Below are 21,017 nucleotides of genomic sequence, written 5' to 3'. Positions count from 1 at the left end.
ACTCGCTAATAACCAAATATTCACTAATGGAAATCAATGAAAGCACTTCAACTGTCCAATCAGACTTCAATAACTCCCCTTTGTACCTCCAAGTGCAATAAAGCGTGAGAAAAAGCCACTTAATTCCAGTTTCAAAACAACTGCTAGCTCATAACGCCAGTGAAAATAACTGGCCCGCGTGCATTCCGGCTTATATTTCAAGAGGCCACAGCCCACCCGCTCCAGGAGTCGGTTCGCTAAAATTTCAGCATTATTATTACTACCAGTTTCCCTCGTCGTTCTCGTTGAGTGTACGCGCGTGTAAGAGCAAGGGCCCTCTCCACATACTGAAGTATGCCGCATTCAATGTACGAATGAATATATCTATACCGTATTAAGCGGAGGGAGTACAGCGGCAACCGCTGAGCGTCACCTTTCTGTACCGACTTTAACCACTGCACCCTCGACACACCCTTCACGCGCCGCTGCGGCCTATTCAATTGCCCACGGGGTCATGAAGATGTCACAATTTACCGAATTATTATCTGAATATTATTCTCATTCCTCCCATTCACTTTTCGATTTCTTGAATTTTTTTGATCTTGATTTTCCAAGCACAAAATTATTTACAGAAGAAATGCAACGTTGAGACATTCGTTTTTAGAGGAAGAAACACGTTTCCTATAAATAATTATCCTGCGAAGGAATAGGGCTTGTTATCTGGTTTTACAGAACCATTTTAGCATGCGGGGGTTTGTAGAAGTTGGTAGAAATGTTTTTGCGGACTTACCACATCGATGAGCTGGGAGAGCTTGAGCTTGATGCACACACGCAATACATCAGACGTATTAACCACCGGACGCACGAGTTTATTGTAATTAGATAGCAAATCGTCATAGAGACGCTTTGCGTCTGGATTACCGGCCACTGCCCCGTGTACCACAAGTGCGGATAAAAACCATACGCGAAGTGTTTCCCCAATTATGGGGGGCATCGTGGACCCGGTTTACACCCCACGGTGGCGAGTCCCTCTCTGCCCCCCGTTGCCACGACACACCTGAAATTTTTTAATTCTTTTTTTGAAATTTATACGTTCATTTTGATTTTTTGAGCCATTTTTCAATATTCTACCGTTGGAACTGAGGGGAAAAAATTATTAAAATAGTGGAGAAAAGTAAGTGAACGGTGTCAGGGATTGGGTATTATTTTTAAACATTTACGTTCAATTGGATTGAAAAACATTCTCGATGAATCATTCGAGGTATTTCCTCGCATCTTCAAAGCATTCACTCCAAGACATTGGAAAACCTTTCGAAGCAAATCGAGTGAGACCATGACAGTAGACACATTCACCATGAAATTGTCCAGAAAATCAACTGTAAGATCGACCCGATAGACTGGAACTATTCTACTCAAATTGTCCGAGTACTTCCTTGAACTGAAAGTGTTGATCCAGAAATAATCAAGCTCGATAGTGGCAATACTGATAGCGATAAATGTCAAATCTATCTTGGACCTATGCAGCAGTGAAACAGTTGGTACATTCAAAACCTAGTTAAACTGGACTAACAGAAATAACCCTGGACACCATTTTCAGTGAAAATGCATTTTTTTTCTAACGCCAAAGTGGGACCTGTGTTTGTTTTTTTTAAACGTTAAAAAAAACAAACTCAGGATGAACTCTCTTACCGCCCAGACGACGGCTTTGTTTGCATTCCGAAAATGTAAGTACGAATAAATGACCCATCCCCTTCCACCACCCTCTTCCCCTGCACGCCCTACTTTCACGGAAAATACCCGCTATTCAACAGACGTGTGGTGGAGAAACCCTCAGAGACAGAAGTGTAGCGAAAGAAAAGTGAAAAAAAAAATGAAAAAATGGTGATAAAAACAAGTGATGAGGCAAAGACTTTGGAGTGCTTATCTCCTGAATACTACAGCCGTTAATTTCTGCCGAATTTGCACTTCACGAAAAGGGCCCTCTCGTCCTTCCCCTGATTCCCGAGAGATTCTCATAAAATCGACGTGAAGTTCCTATCAAGCTGTAAATATAAAGTTTTGAGGGTTTGAATATTTCGAGGGATCCGATTTTCACCGGATAAGACCACGGTCAGCATCAGTTTTCGGGTCCACAGAATCCAAAGATAACCGACTGTGCCTGAAAGTTCCAACCCCGCCTCGATTCACAACTGGATCGCTTATCCACGTATATGTGAGTGAAACTGATAGAAACTTTCTCGAAACGAATATGGAGATATAGATGGGCAAATACCCGTAGACTGAAGACGGTTGGAGAGGTAAATGTGTATCGGGGACGGGGTGAGTTTAGTTTCAATAGATGTGGAGGAGACCGGGGGACAGATGATATCGCATGAGTTTGCCGGAGTTGAGGAAGAAAAATTGGGGGTTTATTCGTCACTTGCACTACGTAATTTCAAAAATATCTCTTTTCAAAGATAAAGTTCAAAGAAAATTGTTTTCCTCGGAAGAGTTTCTTTGCAATTGATCTTAAAAACTTGAGAAAATATTCACAAGTGAGAGAACATTGTCTGAAATAAATATTTATCTGCCAAAGATCTTTAGAGGATTCCTCTGACAATTGCTGACAGATCAGCAGATAAAAATTTTCGTGGGGGAGCCATTCGTTGACATTCGGCTTCATCATTAGCTGATAGTTCATCACTTTCATTAGAAATAAATAAATGATTCTATCTTCCACCAAATAATTTTTCTATTGCAATCATCGCCATATTTCAGTCATGAGAGATGAACTCATTCAAAATTGGCTGAGCACATTTCCATTCACTACTTTTCCGCTCCCACCAACCTGTACCTACAAATTTAAAAGACACCCTACATCAAAAAAAAATATTTTAAATGTAAATTTTCCCTCGTAAGTAGATCATGTGTATTCTCGTCAGACCTACGGATTACAAGATGACCTGAATGACTAGACTGAGTATGATGGTTTGGGGCAAGAGGTTAGATAAAGTACTGGTACGACGTGACCAGAGATAAGTAGTCACCCCTTGTCTCCTGTAAGTATCACCTCCGTTAGTTACCGAGTGGTGCGATAGCGCTCGAGAAATGATTCTACAGTTGCACGAAGCCACTGGTAACATAAACCATCCGAAAGATTTCACGATAAACCTTGAAATCTGATGGACATTGTGATCCGAGGGGGCTGTAACAGCGAGATTTAAACATACGATCCGTCGTATTTCAAGTCACCCCCTGTCACTCGCTCCCACCACCACCCCCTCACCCGTTCACAACCCCTTTAACCACCGTGGAGCTGGTAAACGGCCTAAACCACTGGCCGCAGTGTACGCTATCCCAGTGGATAATCGATTGGTTGCAGTGGATGGATCGAGCAAGTGTCCGAGTCCCAATAATCGAGGGAGTTTCGGGTACTCTTTGTCCTGAACAGTCCTGTCTCGAGGGTCTCCACAAATACGAGATCAAAATCCTGGTATTTCACACGGAGAGAAAGAAACTGGATGAAGTTGTTGGAGTTTTATTTTTTATTCATGTCAGCACACAATTGTCTGATTCACTGGAGTTTGTGCGGTTGAATATGCTTTCAAATTCTTCAAAAATTCGTGGGCAGTAATAGCTCTATAGATACTCCAACAGATGATGCTATTAACAATTCACAATGCAAATTATTCATTGCGGTGTTATCATTGAATTTAAATTTATAGAATCGATTGATGGGGTAAATGATTTGGATAATTGAATACTGAATGCAGATATTCGTGCAAAGCATTTGAACGAGCTCAAATGCTTTATGATTTTTTTTCTGGAAAAATACGATGAAACCCCATTTCTCTCAACGTCGATGTCATCAGTTCGAATCTGTATCGTCAATCAGCCCAAACTTCCGCAAATAAATCGGAAAAGTAGACAAATTGAATCCTAAATTAACACTTTCTGTCTACATTTTTTTCTGGATTAAATAGCAATGTCGTGCACACGACAGTCATTCGACACGAACTTCCTGAATCTCTCCTGCAGCAACGATGCCACAGTGAGTTGTCACACAATTGACGCAGTAAAAACGAGTGTGAAACGCTCGTTTTCCACCCAAGAGATTTTATCCATTTCCTTTTCTCCAGACGAACAACATAAACACTTTTAAAACCATTCACTCCGCTCCTCCAGAAGCTCAACCAAAATTGAACAAAAATCAAGATTCCAAAAGCATCTCCAAAAGGGCCCAAAAAATCCTTCACAAAAAATTGGGAATTTCCCGTTATCGGCGTCGATAATTAAATCCATAAATTATTGTTGACTTATCACAGACCTAAACACACGCACTTGAACGTTATCCACGCGGTACGTCAGCAGCCAGAGCCCTTCAAAAACCGCTGCTCTCTCTCACGCACTTCACTGCACGACTGAGAGATGGGTTTCGAGGGTAACTCGTGAAATACAGGCGTTTCAGTCTTATGTGAATTTCTCTCGCAAGAAGGCGCCACTGTGCGAACAATTCACCCTCCCGCCCCCCCGGCCATGGCGTCCCCCTCTCTCTTTTACCCCAGTGTGGAACGTGGTATTACTGCCATCCGGTAAAAGGGTGGCTGGTGGGTGGGTGGGTGGGGTTTTTCGGAGGTGGCGAGGACGCGGGGATGATGGGGGTGGGGGTGTGGACGAGGTCGAAGCAAGGGCGTCAAGGGGGATGAAATTTCTGGACCAGAATTGCGCGCGCATATCAGTTAAAAACGATGTATTGCCCAGAATAGAGGAGCGACGTGGAACAGAAACCGCTAAGGTGCGGCAAGAACGTGTCGTGTCTTCTTGGGTGGGGTGGGATCGGGTGGCAGGGGGGCAGAGGAAGCCAGCGGGGGTTGGAGTGAGCAAGAGACTCGAGGGCAAAAACACGTAATGCTGGAAAACGTTTGGTCATTAGGAGCATTAAAATTTGAGGAGAAACGTGAGTCCACAGTCGGCGCGGAAAAAAAGTGGAGAATACTGCGGAATCGCATGACTTTTGTTGACAATTTGCATGGAGTGGATAGTTTGACTGGAGAAAAATCTGTTTTAAATGAGTTGGGCACCGACACGGCTTTCAGATTTAGAAGTTTCGATTTTATGATTAAATTTTGTCTTCGCATTCACTTGCGTACCTTGGATTTATTTGAAACTGAATTTTTAAGGGCGGAATGTGGGTTTGAAATCTGAACAACAATAATTCATAATTTGAAATAATTTCCTAAGGTATATTAGTGCAGGTAGAGCCGATTGAATGTATTTACTTCACTGGAGTTCCCGGCGCGAGAGTTCCATAATCATTTGGGGAAGTCGAAGGAAAATTGCGGATTCAATTAATGAGTGGGATTTGATTGGCGTTTCTCTGAAAATTCTTTGGGATTTCAGAGGAGGATATATCAAAAATTTCCGGGCTCTGATCGAAACTTTTTATGAAAGTTGTTCGTGTAGTAAGGATCAATGTTCACTCTAAGTTTGAGACTCTCCACTTGCTCGTTTATCTCGTCAATTACGCAAATCTTTTGGACTGTAAATTCCTCTGATCCTTCCCAAATTTAGTTGGATTCATTTCAAAAATTTTCAAAACTCTTTTCATCCATTTTAACCCACAACTCTTTGCGCACTCAATCTAACCTCCCTCGAAATCCTCCTCCGTGCACTTGTGATTAAGTTTCTTCTCCTTCTTTTGGCGACGGAAAAGTTGACCTTTTGTAAGTTCCAGGCGTCTACCGAGGAAACTTTGCCGAGATGTTCTCGCGCGTGGAATGATAAATTTCATGTTTTTTATTTCCGTTTTTGTGAGATTCTAGTTATTTTTGTGTTTGGGAGGTATCAAAACGGGTCACGTTAAAAGAAAAATGGCAATAATAATCCAAAATATGAGTCCACGTGGGTTACGGTGCCTGAGATGAGTAGGCGATAGAAAAAAATATTTTTCTGAAGTGAATTCATTTTAAATATTCACAATTTGATTCCTTCGCGTAATGAACTTTATAATATTGAATATTCCCTTACCTTTCATGATTGTGGCATCACTCAATTAATCGAAGACCCACTGGATCGAATTCATAGATATTTTCGTTTTCCGTGATCCAGTAGATTAGGTCCTTATTGGTCAGCCGTGGATGTACGAACTGAAATAAGAATTAATTTTTCGAGAACTGTATTACAACGAAAATTATGTCACTTATTATCCTACATATGACCTTAAATGAAGTCTATTAACATTTACAATTATTCAAAATTATTTTACCGAAAAAAATTGACAATTGGAAGAAATTGGAAAATCATAAATTCTATACAAATTTAGTATTTGAAAGGTGATCCCTTGGTAAACGTTTTTCTTCTCAGTACATTACAAGATTACTCTTTATCCACTACAAAGAAGGAAAAATTGTATTTGAGACATCTTTTATGGAGGATAAATGTTCCCCTCTCATGTTGATTATTTCTCACAGACAGACGCGAAGAAAAGAAACAGAAATTGGATACAATAAAAATACTTTCATTGGCTTCATTTACAATTTTGTAATTCGAACCCACATCTAATTCTAAAGAGATTATCAGTAAAAAAAAACACACTTGCTTATATTTTTGCATTACCATAAATAAAAATTCGAGATAAAATACTGGACGAGTAGGGAAAACCTCAGGCTGTCGTTCGTGAATGTAAATTCCGTTAGAGATAGGAAATAATGGAATGAGGGAAAAACTGGGTTGAGGAATGATCGAGTCGACTGGGTGCGCTTCGTGTCTCAGGACGAAATCCGAGATTAACGACGTCCATTAATCTCGTTTTACCGGACGGTTTCACTCGGATCATACTGGTGCCCAGATCGAGGCGTTGTTTCAGGATAATTCGCACTATTTCGATTCCCATCAACAACGCTCAACGGAGAATCACCAGATAACTTGCTCTTAATCCTTTAAATTTTGTAATAGAAAAAAAACTATCTTGAAGTATAATAGGTGAACTTCTGAATCAATTAGTGAGTGACAAATCATGTGCTCCTCTTTTCGGGAAATTTCACACTCGAAACAAGGGAACATTTCAGACGAATTTTTCGGGGAAATACAGATATTCAACTGACCTGAATGAATTCAAATCATCTTAGGTTCAACAATGACTTTCTCCATGTGAGATTTGTAATTGATCAGCGTACAATCTAGTAAAGGCAGAACGCCTGAGAAATAAGAATTTCTGGAGTAATTGGTGATCTCAAACTCGTTTGTTATTGAATTTCAAAATACTCATTTCTCCTTTTATTTGAGTCTCTGGAAGATTGGAACGGTCGAATTGGTATCTATCCAATCGACAAATGGCCGGATAATCAAAATCATTAAATGAAAATGGGGAGAAGAGAAACCGGATTTTTAATCAGACCGTGACTTGAGTGCATGCCAATGAGGGACATTCCAGATCAGGATCTGATATAATCACAGAGAGAATGAGTTTCTGGGTTCCAACACTATGGCACTGACATCTAGAATATTGGCAATGTAATCGGGACCTCCTGGATCGTGAAAGATGGGGTTTCCATCGATGTTCGTAGTTATGAGATATTTTTTGGAAACTTCCTTGTAAACAAATACCAGTTTAAATTATTATTGCTATATAAGTGGCGTATGTAACTGATGCCTCCGTAATTTTTATCGAACATTTGGTCTCACGGGGAATCTACCGTTTCTCTCCGTCAGTCGATTTGTCTTTAGATTCAAAGAAGTAAATATTTGCCGCACTATCACCTCCGAAAAAGCGCAATCCCTCATTTCTCGGAGTTGGCAAATAAATTTAATTTGAGAAAGAGCTTTCTTCCCTCAAGTCAAAGTGTATCTGACTTGCGCCCACAGTCGGTGGAAATAAGGGGAGATCAGGGTGGATGAAGAACTAGCACGGATTTGCGGCAAACTGGACCTTGGAAATGGTGCGGGGTCAAAGGGTGGGAGGGGAGAGAATAGGGGGAGAGCGACATTGTGGGTCGAGTGGCCTCGATGAATGCAAAGGAAATTCGAAAGGGATGAGGCGTCATATTGAGGGGGAGAGCTGGCAAGCTGCCAACAATCTTCTCAGATCAGTTCCGTAGCCCCCCGACACAGCGTCGACGACACGCTGATTCTAACCCACGAGTTATCGTCTTTTTCACCCGTACAATGGTAATCTCCCCAGTTTTATTTGCTGACTAATTTCAAAACGGGATTTAAATGTGAAAATCAGGACGGGGAGGTGAACGACTAAATTGGATAGATTCAATCGATCAATTTCAGATGTACAGTATTACAACCGTTACCGCTGGACACCCTTTCCAACGGGCATCAATTATTGTGGGTAGGGAATGGGTGATTTTGGGAATACCAAAACCATTCAATGAGATCCCCAATGTGAGATAAGAGTGATATCCTACTCCGAGTGACGTTAAAATTGAAACCATGACATCGTTTTCGCGCAAAGGCCAGTTAAATTATTGAAGTTTGCGATAGTGTAGCGATAAGGGTTGATAGAGAACGAATTTTCGAAGGAAATCGTGATGAATTACTTAACTGTACGGTAAAATGCCAACTTCAGTGATTTCTCCAAAATTTGAGTAAAATAATTCTGAACGAAATGAGATTTTTCTGGGAAAATGTTTAGCTCTAGTTGACATGGAAAAAGAGATTGTGGTGACAGTGTCGCCAGGACACCCCATCAACTCGATGGGAAATTCCCCAACCGAGTCTAGCCCCGGACCTGACCCTCGGAGGCTAATTACCCTCTCGACCATCATCAGTTTGGGGAACACCCCAAACCCTGGTCATCTACAGGCAATAAACCATTATTTAGAGACTGGGGAACTCCCCAGAACCGGCGCATTCCGAACCCTAAACCAGAGATCCAAAGGCGTTCCCTTTCCTACACTTTTTCCTTTATAAGCCCACACTCTTCCCGATCTCTAGACAGTCGTTCCTCTACCTTCCTCGGACACACTACTCCCGATCTACCTTGGACTTACCATTCAGTGTATCTTCGAAGAGGAAATAAAATATTCGACCACCGCACTGGCGTGAATCTCATTCAATCACCTGCTCAATCCCACAAATTGGTGACCCCGACGTGATCCAGCGGAAGTTCGTGGACACTGAGCACCAGCAGACGCCACATGGTCGTGGAACGAGAGCGGCCACTACAGCAACGAGCACCATCCGACGAGTGCCCCTCACCACCATCGCAGGACACGTGGCCTCCACAACAGCAGCAGAACCTGATGGAGAGTACGGCCCAAATCAACCGAGTAGCCGTGCAGCTAGGAGAGTTCACGCCGGAGGACCCTGAACTCTTCTTCGGCATCGCCGATCGCAGTTTTCACGCAGCCGGGATCACTTCCGAATCAACAAAATTCGGCCACATCTGCGGGAAGCTCTCCAGGTCAAGGTACGCCACCGACGTGAGGGACATCATCCTGAACCCTCCGGCGGACAACCCCTACACTTATTTAAAAACGGAGCTCATAAAGCGCCTGAGCTCCTCCCAGGAGGAGAAGACGAGGAAACTCCTAGAAGGCGCAGAAATGGGAGACATGAAACCGTCTCAGTTTCTGCGCCACCTAAAAAACCTGGCGGGACCCAACTTCCCGGACGATGCTCTCCGGACACTGTGGGTCACGCGCCTTCCGGCCGACGTCCAGGTGTTATTGGCCACCCAGCGCAAGGCCTCCCTCGACGACGCTGCAGATCTGGCCGACAAAACCATCCAGATCCTGAGACCAAGGATCCCACCTGCTGCTCCACAGGTCGCTGAGGCAGCGGCGCACAGCATTGAGGCGCTCCTGAGCCTCAAGCTGTCCCAGTTGGCCCTCAACCTCGAGGAACAATTCGGCGACTTACGCTCTGAAATCGAGAGCCTGAAGCGGTCGAGCAGAGGAGACGGAGGATCCCCCCGCGGCCGCAACGTCAGGCGAGAGAGGTCCAGGTCGCGCTCCACGCACCGGCAGCACGGAACCGACCGCATCTGTTGGTACCATCGGCGCTTCGGACCTGAGGCTAAAATGTGCACACGACCGTGCAATTTCACCGCTCAGGGAAACGGACCGAGCAGTCACTAATGGCGGGTAGTGACTCTGCCTCGACGACGCGCCGCCTATTCATCACCGATCAGGAAACCAAGGTACGTTTTTTGATCGACACAGGAGCCGACTTGTGCGTTTTCCCACGACGGTTAGTGCGCGGGCCGCAACGCAAGTCGACTTATCAGCTCTCGGCGGCGAACGGCAGCACCATTGCGACGTACGGGACGGTCTCCTTGGACCTCAACTTGAAGCTGCGGCGAGCATTCCCGTGGAGCTTCGTCATCGCCGACGTCTCCAAACCCATCATCGGAGCAGACTTCCTGTTCCACTACGGACTCTTGGTGGACCTCCGCAACGGCAGACTCGTGGACTCCATCACCTCGCTCACCTCACCCGGGCAAGTCGAAAATGTTAATCTATCGAGTATTAAAATAGTTACAGGTAGTTCGCAGTACCACGAGCTCCTTCAGCAGTTCCCCGACCTCACCAGACCCGATGGAACCGGGACAGCTCCGCGGCATGACACCAAGCATCACATCCAGACCACTCCAGGACCTCCAGTGGCCAGCAAACCACGGCGTTTGGCCCCAGACCGCCTGGCCGATGCCAAAAAGGAGTTCAGCGCCATGGTCCAACGAGGTACAGCCCGACCATCGAATAGCCCATGGTCTTCACCTCTCCACATGGCCAAGAAGAAGACGGATGACTGGAGACCATGCGGAGACTACCGGGCGCTCAACGCTCGCACCGTTCCGGACCGCTACCCAGTGCGGCACATCCAGGACTTCGCGCAGGCACTCCGAGGCAAGGAGATCTTCTCCACGATCGACCTGGTTCGGGCGTACCACCAAATTCCGGTCGCCGAGGCGGACATCCCGAAGACGGCGATCACCACACCATTCGGTATGTACGAATTCCCCTACATGTCGTTCGGTCTTCGCAACGCCGCCCAGACCTTTCAACGCTTCATCGACGAGGTGCTACGGGACTTGGACTTCTGCTACGCGTACATCGACGACATCCTGATAGCCTCCGAAACACCAGAACAACACCAACAGCACCTGGGGACCTTATTTGAACGCCTCCAATCCTACGGCCTCCTCATCAACCCACAGAAGTGCGTGTTCGGCCAGCCTGAGGTGGAGTTCCTGGGCTACCTGGTGTCCAAGGAGGGCACACGTCCATTGCCGAAAAAAGTCCAAGCCATCCTGGACTATCCAGCACCAACAACGGCGAAGCAGCTCCGACAGTTCCTGGGTATGCTGAATTTCTACCGGAGATTCATACCCCGGACTGCACAGGACCAGGCACCTCTCAACGAGCTCTTGGTGGGGAATATCAAGGGCAGAACTCCCATCAACTGGACTCCGGAAGCCCAGACGGCTTTCACCACCTGCAAGGCCAGACTAGCTGACGCAGCGCTCCTGGCTCACCCCAAGGCCGACGCTAACCTCGCGCTCATCTGTGACGCCTCCAACCACACCGTCGGCGCAGCATTGCAGCAACGAGTCAACGGGGACTGGGAACCATTGGCTTTCTTTTCAAAGAAGCTCAGTCCAGCTCAAGTAAAGTGGAGCGCATTCGACCGTGAGCTCCTGGCAATCTACCTCGCCATCAAACACTTCAGACACATGGTAGAGGCCAGGACCTTCACGATCTTCACGGACCACAAACCAATCACGTTCGCATTCCGGCAGAAGTTGGAAAAGGCTTCACCCAGACAAGCACGGCACCTGGATTTCATCGGGCAGTTCTCCACCGACATCCAACACGTGTCCGGCAAGGACAACGTCGTCGCGGACGCACTGTCCCGCATCGACGCGGTTTCATCACCACTGGACTACACCGCCCTGGCGTCATCACAGCAGGCCGATGACACCATGAAAACATACCTACGCTCAGGATCAGGCTTGCAACTCAAGCAAATCCAGATCCCAGGAGCAGGCGTAGCTGTCTTCTGCGACACGTCATCACCATCACCAAGACCATACCTGACACCTCCATACCGCCGAGCAGCCTTCAACATCATCCACAACCTGGCTCACCCTGGAGTCAAAGCCTCGGTCAAACTCGTGACTCAACGTTACGTTTGGCCGTCCGTGAAAGCAGACTGCCGCGAGTGGGCTCGCGCCTGCATCCAGTGCCAGCAGGCCAAGATCACCAGGCATGTCTCAGCGCCAGTGGGAGAATTCGCCCCACCATCTTCGAGGTTCGAGCACGTGCACATGGACCTGATCATCCTGTCCATCTCCGAGGGCTACCGATACTGCCTCACGTGCGTCGACAGATTCTCCAGGTGGCCGGAAGCATTTCCCCTGGAGGACCAGGAGGCAACGACGGTAGCCAGAGCCTTCTACGAAGGGTGGATTTGTCGCTTCGGTGTTCCCCTCCGCATCACCACAGACCAAGGTCGGCAATTCGAGTCGTACCTGTTCAAGCACCTCAATTACTTGGCAGGCACGACTCACCTGAGGACAACTGCCTATCACCCAGCAGCCAACGGCATGGTCGAGCGGTTTCATCGCCAACTCAAGGCAGCTATCAAGTGCCATGAGAACACCACGTGGACGGAGGTACTCCCCACGGTGCTCTTGGGGATCAGAGCGGCCTGGAAGGAAGACCTCCGGGCATCAGCAGCCGACCTGGCATACGGCGAGCCATTACGCCTACCTGGAGAGTTCCTGGCCCCCCGAGCTGTCAGTCACCAAGACGACCCAGCGGACTACGTCAAGGAACTTCGCCAGCACTTAGCCAACCTGCGCCCGGCTAAGGTCAACAGACACGGAGCTCACAAAACCTTTGTGTTCAAAGACCTAGCCACGGCAGAGCAAGTCTTCGTCCGCCATGACGCACCAAAAGGACCTCTCCAGATGCCGTATCAAGGTCCATACAGGGTCATCCGCCGCAGCGCCAAGACGTTCACCATCCACATCAGGGGCAAGGACGTGAACGTCTCCATCGACAGGTTGAAACCAGCTTATGTCATCGCTGACGATGAAGCAGGTCTCCAACAAGCCACCCAGAATTTAGCAACACCCGAGCCGGAAGTACCAGAGCCACCACCACCACCACCAGCAACACCACCAACAACGCGCTCAGGAAGACGCGTCAGGTTCACCAACCACTACCAGGCAGGACAGTAGCATCATCATCGTGATCCAAATCACTGGCAGGGGGGTACTGTGGTGACAGTGTCGCCAGGACACCCCATCAACTCGATGGGAAATTCCCCAACCGAGTCTAGCCCCGGACCTGACCCTCGGAGGCTAATTACCCTCTCGACCATCATCAGTTTGGGGAACACCCCAAACCCTGGTCATCTACAGGCAATAAACCATTATTTAGAGACTGGGGAACTCCCCAGAACCGGCGCATTCCGAACCCTAAACCAGAGATCCAAAGGCGTTCCCTTTCCTACACTTTTTCCTTTATAAGCCCACACTCTTCCCGATCTCTAGACAGTCGTTCCTCTACCTTCCTCGGACACACTACTCCCGATCTACCTTGGACTTACCATTCAGTGTATCTTCGAAGAGGAAATAAAATATTCGACCACCGCACTGGCGTGAATCTCATTCAATCACCTGCTCAATCCCACAAGATAATATTGGTGGCAATTTTATTGAGGAAAACCTGCAAACATGAACAGGGCTTCTCATCTACTGAGCAGTTAATTAAGAAGACAGTTATCAGAAGTTAGTTTCCTCTACGAAGCCTTGTTAACATCCATTAAATTTCGTTATCAGTATCCCTCACGATAGCTCTCAGCGAACATTATATTCTCATCAAAATTCAGAGCTCCTTCAATACGTAATGACAGAATGCCAATGAGAGAAAGAAAATATTGATTCGAAAAATGAATGAATTTCATTGATTATTCTTGAATATAATCCGTTGGATGAAAATGGTGAAACAACACATAAAGAGGGATGAAGATAAGTAAGCTCCTGCTTAGCACATTTCTCCCCTTTTAGAGAGTATTCCACCCTGCCCTGACGCCCAGGAGGCGGAACAGCGCCGCGTTCAAAAGGTGATTCCCTCGGAAGAAAAATGCTTCGTCCATAGATAGGCATAAAATATGTTCTCTCCAGGGAGATGAACATTGGAAACATAGTTGATCGTCAATAATTTCCTGTTATTTAATACCTGAGGCTAAAAATTCAGAATGTTCTCCATCAAAAGGTAGATAACTAATGTTCTCAACGGTTTATAGTAAAAATATTATTATTTATTCATTTAGTCAACTTTTCTTCTCCACTATTGTTATGATTCTCTTTAAAAGTTTGAAAATAACGCAGAAGAATGTTCGCACCACTTTGAGACATCCAGAATCATTAATTAATTAATTAATTACAACAAATCGCAAAAATCTTATATTTTTCACACGTTCCGCAACCTCAGCCTGCAACTCAAATCCAATAAACAGTCATTAAACCCCCTAGTCTGTGCCCGCAATAGCTGTCACTTCCGTTGCTCTCATCACCGCCACCAACAGACACCAAAGACCAAGAAAAGTTACGGGCGTATCGTCTGGTGCGCTTAGACCCACCAATTTCTCCACAACGTCACCATTATCCAAGTTTTAGAGCCTCACTGACGACACCGAGACAGTCACACTATCTCCTCTGTATTATACCTATATAGTCGTCATAATGCAAGGCAAAGGTGACAGGATCTAGCAGCACTTTCATCCCCAAGGGCCTCAGTATAAACTGGTAGTGAAGAGGGCTTCTCGAAGTCGTTGGACCATGCACCTGTACTCCATTCTATCCATTCAATCCATCTTACATCAACTTAGTGCAAAACTTTACGCTCTTCATTGTTGGCAAAACACCACGTCTCGTTCAATTAAAATGGAGTCTTTGCCGATGGAATTTGTGACACTTCTCTGTGTTAAGAGAGTCCCTGTTTCTGACACTTTGAACTGAAATTTTTCCTTCTTCCGTTAAATTGAATTCGAAAGTAATTCAACGTAAATCATACCTTCACCTCCGATTACGCCAAAGTTATTCTTCCACCTGGATGAAAATTATCTCATTTTTCGCTTGGTGTCATCTTTCATATTCGTGAGGTAGTCAAGCGATGAGGGAAAAACCTGGAGACACTCGGGGTACGCAAACGCTCCAGGTAATTCGATAATCTTTAAATATTAATCTCCGGCCTGGTGAGATATGTAGCTAATTCACTCGGATCTTGATAGTTTTCATTATTCACTAGGTCTAGTTTCCAGGGATTCTTGGCAGAATTTTGACGAGGAGGGAATTGGACGTCGAGGATTAGAGATGACTGCCGGAGATCAATTCTGTCAATTATTGAATGCGGGTCTAAAGGAAATCGATTCGGGAGAGATGTTGTGACTGGTTTCTGGGCTAAGCACGCAGGCGTTTAGGTTCAGTTCATAAAAAATTTTCCTTACGTTCCATTGAATACTCTAAATCACGAAAAAAAAATTGACAAAAAAATCCATGAACATTTAACGTGCCTAAATGATTGTTGGAAAGCTTTACGATTTTTTACTTAAAATTTCAAGAGTAGTTTTCTGATAGTAGACCTTAAGGAGTGCGTTTGGTGTAAACGTTAAACTGAAACGATAAGATTCACACGAGATTCCATACAGAAATCCATAAAAGTGCGCTATCGACAGAAGTCTCAGTGCGCCACCTTGGAAACGTTTTTTATCGAGCTCAGGAGCCTCTATAAACCCAAGTAGAAATTTCTCCCTGTTGCCCTGAGCCTACCTATGTGATCCATTTGCATGCACGAGAATTGCATTCCCATCATTCCACTGTTATTGATCCCTCGAAATCACCATGAGGCGTTGCACTACAGTATTACCAAGCCCCTGTGTCTCTCATTTCAGATAAAAACTGATTTTATTTGAGTTAGATTGAGTATCGATCCTCCACCCCCCACACCCGATCTGTTTCTGATTTATATCACGAAATTCTATCAATCGTAATGTCAACTCTTCTAACTAGAAGGCGTCCTCTGAAGCTCCACTGAGATTATTGATATCAGTCTCGGGAGAATTGAAAAGTCTACTGGAATATTTTCGTGAGGAGAAAGGAAATTTGTGAGCTGAGAAGACCTGTCAGTTGTGAAAATTGACATATTTTCATAGTCTGTCTAATGCTTCATATTTATCAGTAAGTTGATATATGGATTTTACGGCGCCAGTGGAACTGAGGTCTTGAAGGGTGTCTTGCAATAATAGCGAAGAGTGGAATTGCAAATCTCAACTAAGTGTCTTGTAGTGTAGTACGATGCTTGCATATGTTAAATAATTCAGGAGGGCGAGTTAAGATACTCCATTATTAGCAAAGTTACACTGGCAGTGGAATGATGATTACGGATTTAGGTACCACGAAACTCCTACTTTTATCTTTTCATTTTTTCTGGTGGCGGGACACAAAAATAGAATTATATTGAAATAATGTATGAAGTTTATTTTCCTTTACTTTAAGTGCAGGTTGACTGATTTATTTAGTGGTAATATTAATAATGACCGCATAACGACATCATTGGGGGCATTTTTTACCCCCGATCAATGATATTAAAATTGAAAGTCCCATGGAAGGAAAAGCTTTTTCAGGACAGATGTATGTGAAATTGTAGCGGACATATTTTTAAAACTGTGGGGGCTTTCAGCTTTAACAGGAGCTTCCCTCTACGAATTTTTTCAACGTTTTCCCCGAAAAAAAGTTCAATAAACTTAATTTAATAGACATTTCAAACGTCCGACATTTTAACACTCACTGGAATAAATTAAATCAACTTCCCTTAAAATCATAAAGTACTCCATCTAGCAAATTGAAACTGAAATCCTGATGGTGACGGTTTTTGGAGAATCAATGAGAGTCACAGAAGGGCAGACGTTTTAATAACTCCGGGCGCCAGGTGTTGGAAAAAGTGTGTCGTGTACGTAGTTCTGCAGCGTCAAGGGAATTAAATCCCCCGGGTTCTTTTCGACAGCGTAATATCGCAAAGCCGGAGATATATTAAGTGTTGAGAGTGCTGCTGACAAGCTGCAATATCTTGTATTTTTCTAATGAAATTTACGATATTGTGGCTCAACGGAAATCATTTACACCTGTCCATTAGTCATTGCAAATGGGAGTGAATTTGTTACTTCACTGGTGGAGAATTACTGATACATGCCCAGTGGATTGAACTTGAGTCCGGGATTTTGTCAAGGGAGGGAACAGGGTCAGTTCCCGCAGTGATTCGACAATACTCCAGGGTGGGACGGGGTTGAAGTAGATGAAATGCTTGACAATTTGCCAGGTGCAATGTAATCCCAAAAGCATCTTGGAGAATCGGAAATTGCAGACTGGGAAAATTGTTTCCTTGGTATGGGGCCAATCCGGGAGGTCCAAACATTTACGTATATTTTAGTGCTTCCAAGATTAACGGTAGGTTCCAAGTTCTATTACAACATGTAATTTTCAAGCTCTGCCATTCCATGAAAATTTAGAATTTGTGAGATCACTTCACCTTTCACCGACTGATCGTAATTTACCTGGTGTTGGTGCTTAACCTTCTGCCAGTCGTCATACCATCCCTCAGTAATGAAGGTGTCAGCTGTATCCTCCGCCGCTTTCTAACACAGATAGTCCCCATCTAACGGAAAAACCCGGGTTTGAAGATGTCCACATTGGCAACAAACATTCTTACATAACATTCCTCTTGTCAACATTCATTCATCGCCCTTTACGGAAATTATAGCACGAGGAAAGTACATAAGTGCAGATTACATTTTTTCTAATCATTTGGATGACACGTGGTAGATCTCCAAACCATGAAGTTGCTGACTACTTTTACTAGTGCTGCGAACGCTGCAGTGAATTACGTCGGTCAACGATTCTTCTCAACACCGGGTATGATAAACCCCAATTTATTATCTAGAAGTAAACGATGAAAACTTCTAAAAACTTATGAATTGATGTGGAAACATTTGGTGTTTCTAACTTCTAGATTTTTTTCGAGAACCATTTGGAGATTGTCCTTGATACTACTGATAGTCGCACTTAACCTCATTTCTGTTCGTGTTAAATCGAAAATTCTATCTATGCAGTTATGGCAGTGACTGAGGAAATTCCTGAGACATTGTGGAACCCTGGTGATATTTTCGAAGAGCTGATACAATCTGACTATGCTGTTCTCATCCTCAATCAGCCTATAACAGTCAGCAAAAATTTTTTACTGCCTGTTTGGAAGGAAGGTAACGATATTGGAGTTTTGAGTATTTGGCCCCCTAAAAATTCGAGAGCAATGTTCCTTCAAGGGTGACCTAATTTCTCCAATCGCTTTGTCCTTCCATCACTTACTGAGTCAGTAAGGTTTCCCTATTTCCTGCGAGCAAATAGTCTATTTCGATACAAGTGCAGGAAAGTAGTTTTTGGCTCATGGGAGGGAGATCAGTGAGACAAAAACTACTTCTCCCACTAGCATTGCACGGTTTGTTCTTAACAACGTGTAGGAAACGGACGTTTTAGTCGCGCGTGGGGATAACCCGGTACCTCCAAAGATGTGAATTGGAAATAATTTTTTTTGCCACAGCAAAAATCAAAATTACTGTTGACGGAGGGACGGATAGATGGGTCGAATATCTCGGTCCACTAGGTGAAGAGATATTGAAGGGAAAACATCCAGAATTATTCCCAACATTAATAACGGGTGATTTTGATAGTGTCCTACCAGAAACCCTTGGTAAATTTCGAAGTCTGGGAGTTTCCGTTGTTAATACTCCGGACCAGAACTACACCGATTTTTCCAAGGCACTTGTGCAACTTGCTGCGAAACGTAAAAACGATAACATTTTTGTAAGTCCAAAATGGAATGATTTTTCACCTACAAAAAATACAATTCATTAATTTGTACTTTCTACTGACATCTGTTAATACCACGATTAAAAATTGACGGATTCGCGCACGCAAATGTGATTTGAAAATTCGTGAACACGCACAAAGAATGACAAACTATTGTGAAATATTCAAAAGCTAGAAGAGAATGTTCAAAATAAACCTGCAGTTCGTCGAAGTTTAATCGGAAAATATAATCATGAAAATTATTTAGCAGTTTTAATAATTCCCCCTTGAAAATGAAATAAGAATTATTCTTCATTTCAGATAGACTCAATATACGTCTTCCTTGATAATGGAGGTAGATTCGATCAGATAATAGCAAATATTAATACGCTGTACAAAAGTCACGAATTGATGGGCGACCAACACGTAATAGCTATCGATTTTTCTTCATTGATCGATCATTTCCATTCAATTATTTTAATAAATAATTTGAATTTTAGATCGACCGATTAATTTTGGTGTCCAATAATAGTTTAACATGGCTGTTAAGGGCTGGAAGGCACAGAATTAAAATCCCAGCAGTTCTTCAAGGGAATAATTCATGGGCTGGTCTTATCCCATTTGGATGCACAGCTAATGTGTCAACAACAGGCCTCAAATGGAATCTGAGTAATTATTTTGTTTCTAAACAGATGTTATAAGCGATCTTTTACGTAACAGCGATTGCAGGTAATCAACCCCTAGCGTTCGCGGGGATGGTCAGCACTTCTAATACTTACGATGGATCTGCGGAAGTGACGATTACCACCGACTCCAATATCGTTTGGACAATGGGAATTGAACCATTGTTGGATATGACGAATGATCGCATCCAGTATTAATTTCTCATTAAGAATCTAAGAATTTGGTGGTGCTCAAGAGAATGCGGCGGTCAGGAATTTGTGTAATTATGGAAGTACTTAATTTTGGTTAGGCGGATATCATTATCCAATGAATATCTTTGACCTTAAGAATTTTTACTCGAAAGCACTCCATAGGCACGCCAAAGAAATTGATTTTTGTAAGTGAATGTAGACTTTAGAATGAATTGCTAGGGGACTTCAGTACTGGTATTATTTACCCGGGTACTCTGGACACCCTCTTGACCATTTGGATTCAGTGTATATTTTCCCATCGCTCTCTATTTTTTATTCTACTTTAGTTTTCCTTCAAATTAATTATCACTTGGAATGTGAATCTCATAGGACCTGGTGAGTGATGAGCACATAACATAACAAAATTTTATTTCCATATTATCGAAACATAGGAATGAAGTTCAATTGAACGCCTATAAGCAATATATGTCTCCAGGCTGCCATTATAATTAAATTTTAGAATTCGTATTGAACGTTTATCACAACAGAATAATTTAGTATTCGTGTCCCCGTCTCTCACCCACCCCGTCAGTCATTTCAGAAGAGGAACCACAATTACCTCTAAACCACCACCACCGAAACCCAATGTGAGTCACTCCCTCATAATCGAAGGTCATGACCTCACAACTCGTGACTGGAAACCATTGTTATAATTGCCGGAATAATCCTGAAGAAATAATAAAGCTTCCGGGGAAATAAAACAAACCACAAAACTCGAAAGATCCTAGTGAAATAAAATTTTATACAGCGGATACAGTGGTAGAGTGATGAAACTTAAAAACTTGAGACTTTGTACTTACAAATTTTGAATGATCATAATCACGAGCCGCTTCGGAGATAATATCGAGGGGCTTTCTCGCCTAATATTACTTTAATCACGAAAGACATTGCGAGATATTTTCGCCTAGAGTGATTAATTTTTGAGATGGACGAACAATCGTCGGATATGACAGTTGGTTGACCAATTGGGAGGGGATCAACTCATGCTTGTAAAAACAAAAAAATTGTAATAAACTGATTACAATAAATTCGATAAAAAAAAGCGATTGTTACGAACTCGATTTTTGAAAAATATTTCTTTCTTCAGAAATACCTTTGCAGATTTTTATTACCATTTGTTCGTTTCTCACTCCTCATTTTTCTGTATCCCATTCGCCAAAGGATGCGGAGACATCACGTCAGGGCATAAACTGTCATGTAGGGATGTCTCCTCCGAGACCAGTGCTTGACAATTAAACCGTGAGACTTAGTGTCACAACTCAAAGCCTTTCAAGAAGAGAATCGAA

At 43.9% G+C, this 21,017-nt stretch overlaps 2 protein-coding genes across 8 annotated transcripts in view; one reads left to right on the top strand and one right to left on the bottom strand.

Annotated features, from left to right (window-relative positions):
- The window catches only part of Nachralpha4 (nicotinic Acetylcholine Receptor alpha4), a 157,442-nt gene that overhangs the window by 105,998 nt on the left and 30,427 nt on the right, over positions 1–21,017 (bottom strand). For 2 of the 4 annotated variants that reach the window (XM_064135071.1, XM_064135092.1), the window contains exons 1-2: positions 4,286–4,367; positions 770–1,036 (exon numbers count right to left, since the gene is read on the bottom strand). In XM_064135071.1, the coding sequence (XP_063991141.1) occupies positions 770–973 (204 nt within the window). In that variant the 5' untranslated portion in view covers positions 974–1,036; positions 4,286–4,367. Of the gene's footprint in view, positions 1–769; positions 1,037–4,285; positions 4,368–5,985; positions 6,105–17,529; positions 17,634–21,017 lie in introns of those variants that run through there. The other 2 variants (XM_064135085.1, XM_064135078.1) reach the window with 2 other exon arrangements.
- Positions 17,656–20,773, top strand: LOC135169844 (thiamin pyrophosphokinase 1). Of its 4 annotated transcripts, none has more exons than XM_064135231.1 (6): positions 17,656–17,887; positions 18,085–18,231; positions 18,570–18,836; positions 19,143–19,243; positions 19,318–19,486; positions 19,538–20,773. In XM_064135231.1, exons 1-6 carry the CDS (start codon positions 17,809–17,811, stop codon positions 19,696–19,698), a joined length of 924 nt encoding a protein of 307 aa, XP_063991301.1. In that variant the 5' UTR covers positions 17,656–17,808; the 3' UTR covers positions 19,699–20,773. The 4 variants fall into 4 exon arrangements, with proteins under 4 accessions (XP_063991301.1, XP_063991293.1, XP_063991311.1 ...); XM_064135223.1 differs by having other exon boundaries at positions 17,657–17,887; positions 18,570–18,832; positions 19,139–19,243; XM_064135241.1 differs by having other exon boundaries at positions 17,660–17,887; positions 18,570–18,832; positions 19,139–19,243; positions 19,547–20,773.

The sequence above is a fragment of the Diachasmimorpha longicaudata genome, chromosome 1 (genome assembly GCF_034640455.1).
Source record: "Diachasmimorpha longicaudata isolate KC_UGA_2023 chromosome 1, iyDiaLong2, whole genome shotgun sequence".
Lineage (NCBI taxonomy): Eukaryota > Metazoa > Arthropoda > Insecta > Hymenoptera > Braconidae > Diachasmimorpha > Diachasmimorpha longicaudata.
This window is presented reverse-complemented; position numbering and strand designations above follow the sequence as displayed.

What these genes read in the sequence shown, in the direction of transcription:
- LOC135169844 (XM_064135231.1), top strand. Translation starts at nt 17,809, where the DNA reads ATGAAGTTGCTGACTACTTTTACTAGTGCTGCGAACGCTGCAGTGAAT. An exon ending in AAACGATAACATTTTTGTAA is followed by an intron (nt 18,837 to 19,142) that starts GTCCAAAATGGA and finishes CATTTCAGATAG; the next exon opens with ACTCAATATACGTCTTCCTT. An exon ending in AGGCCTCAAATGGAATCTGA is followed by an intron (nt 19,487 to 19,537) that starts GTAATTATTTTG and finishes TTTACGTAACAG; the next exon opens with CGATTGCAGGTAATCAACCC.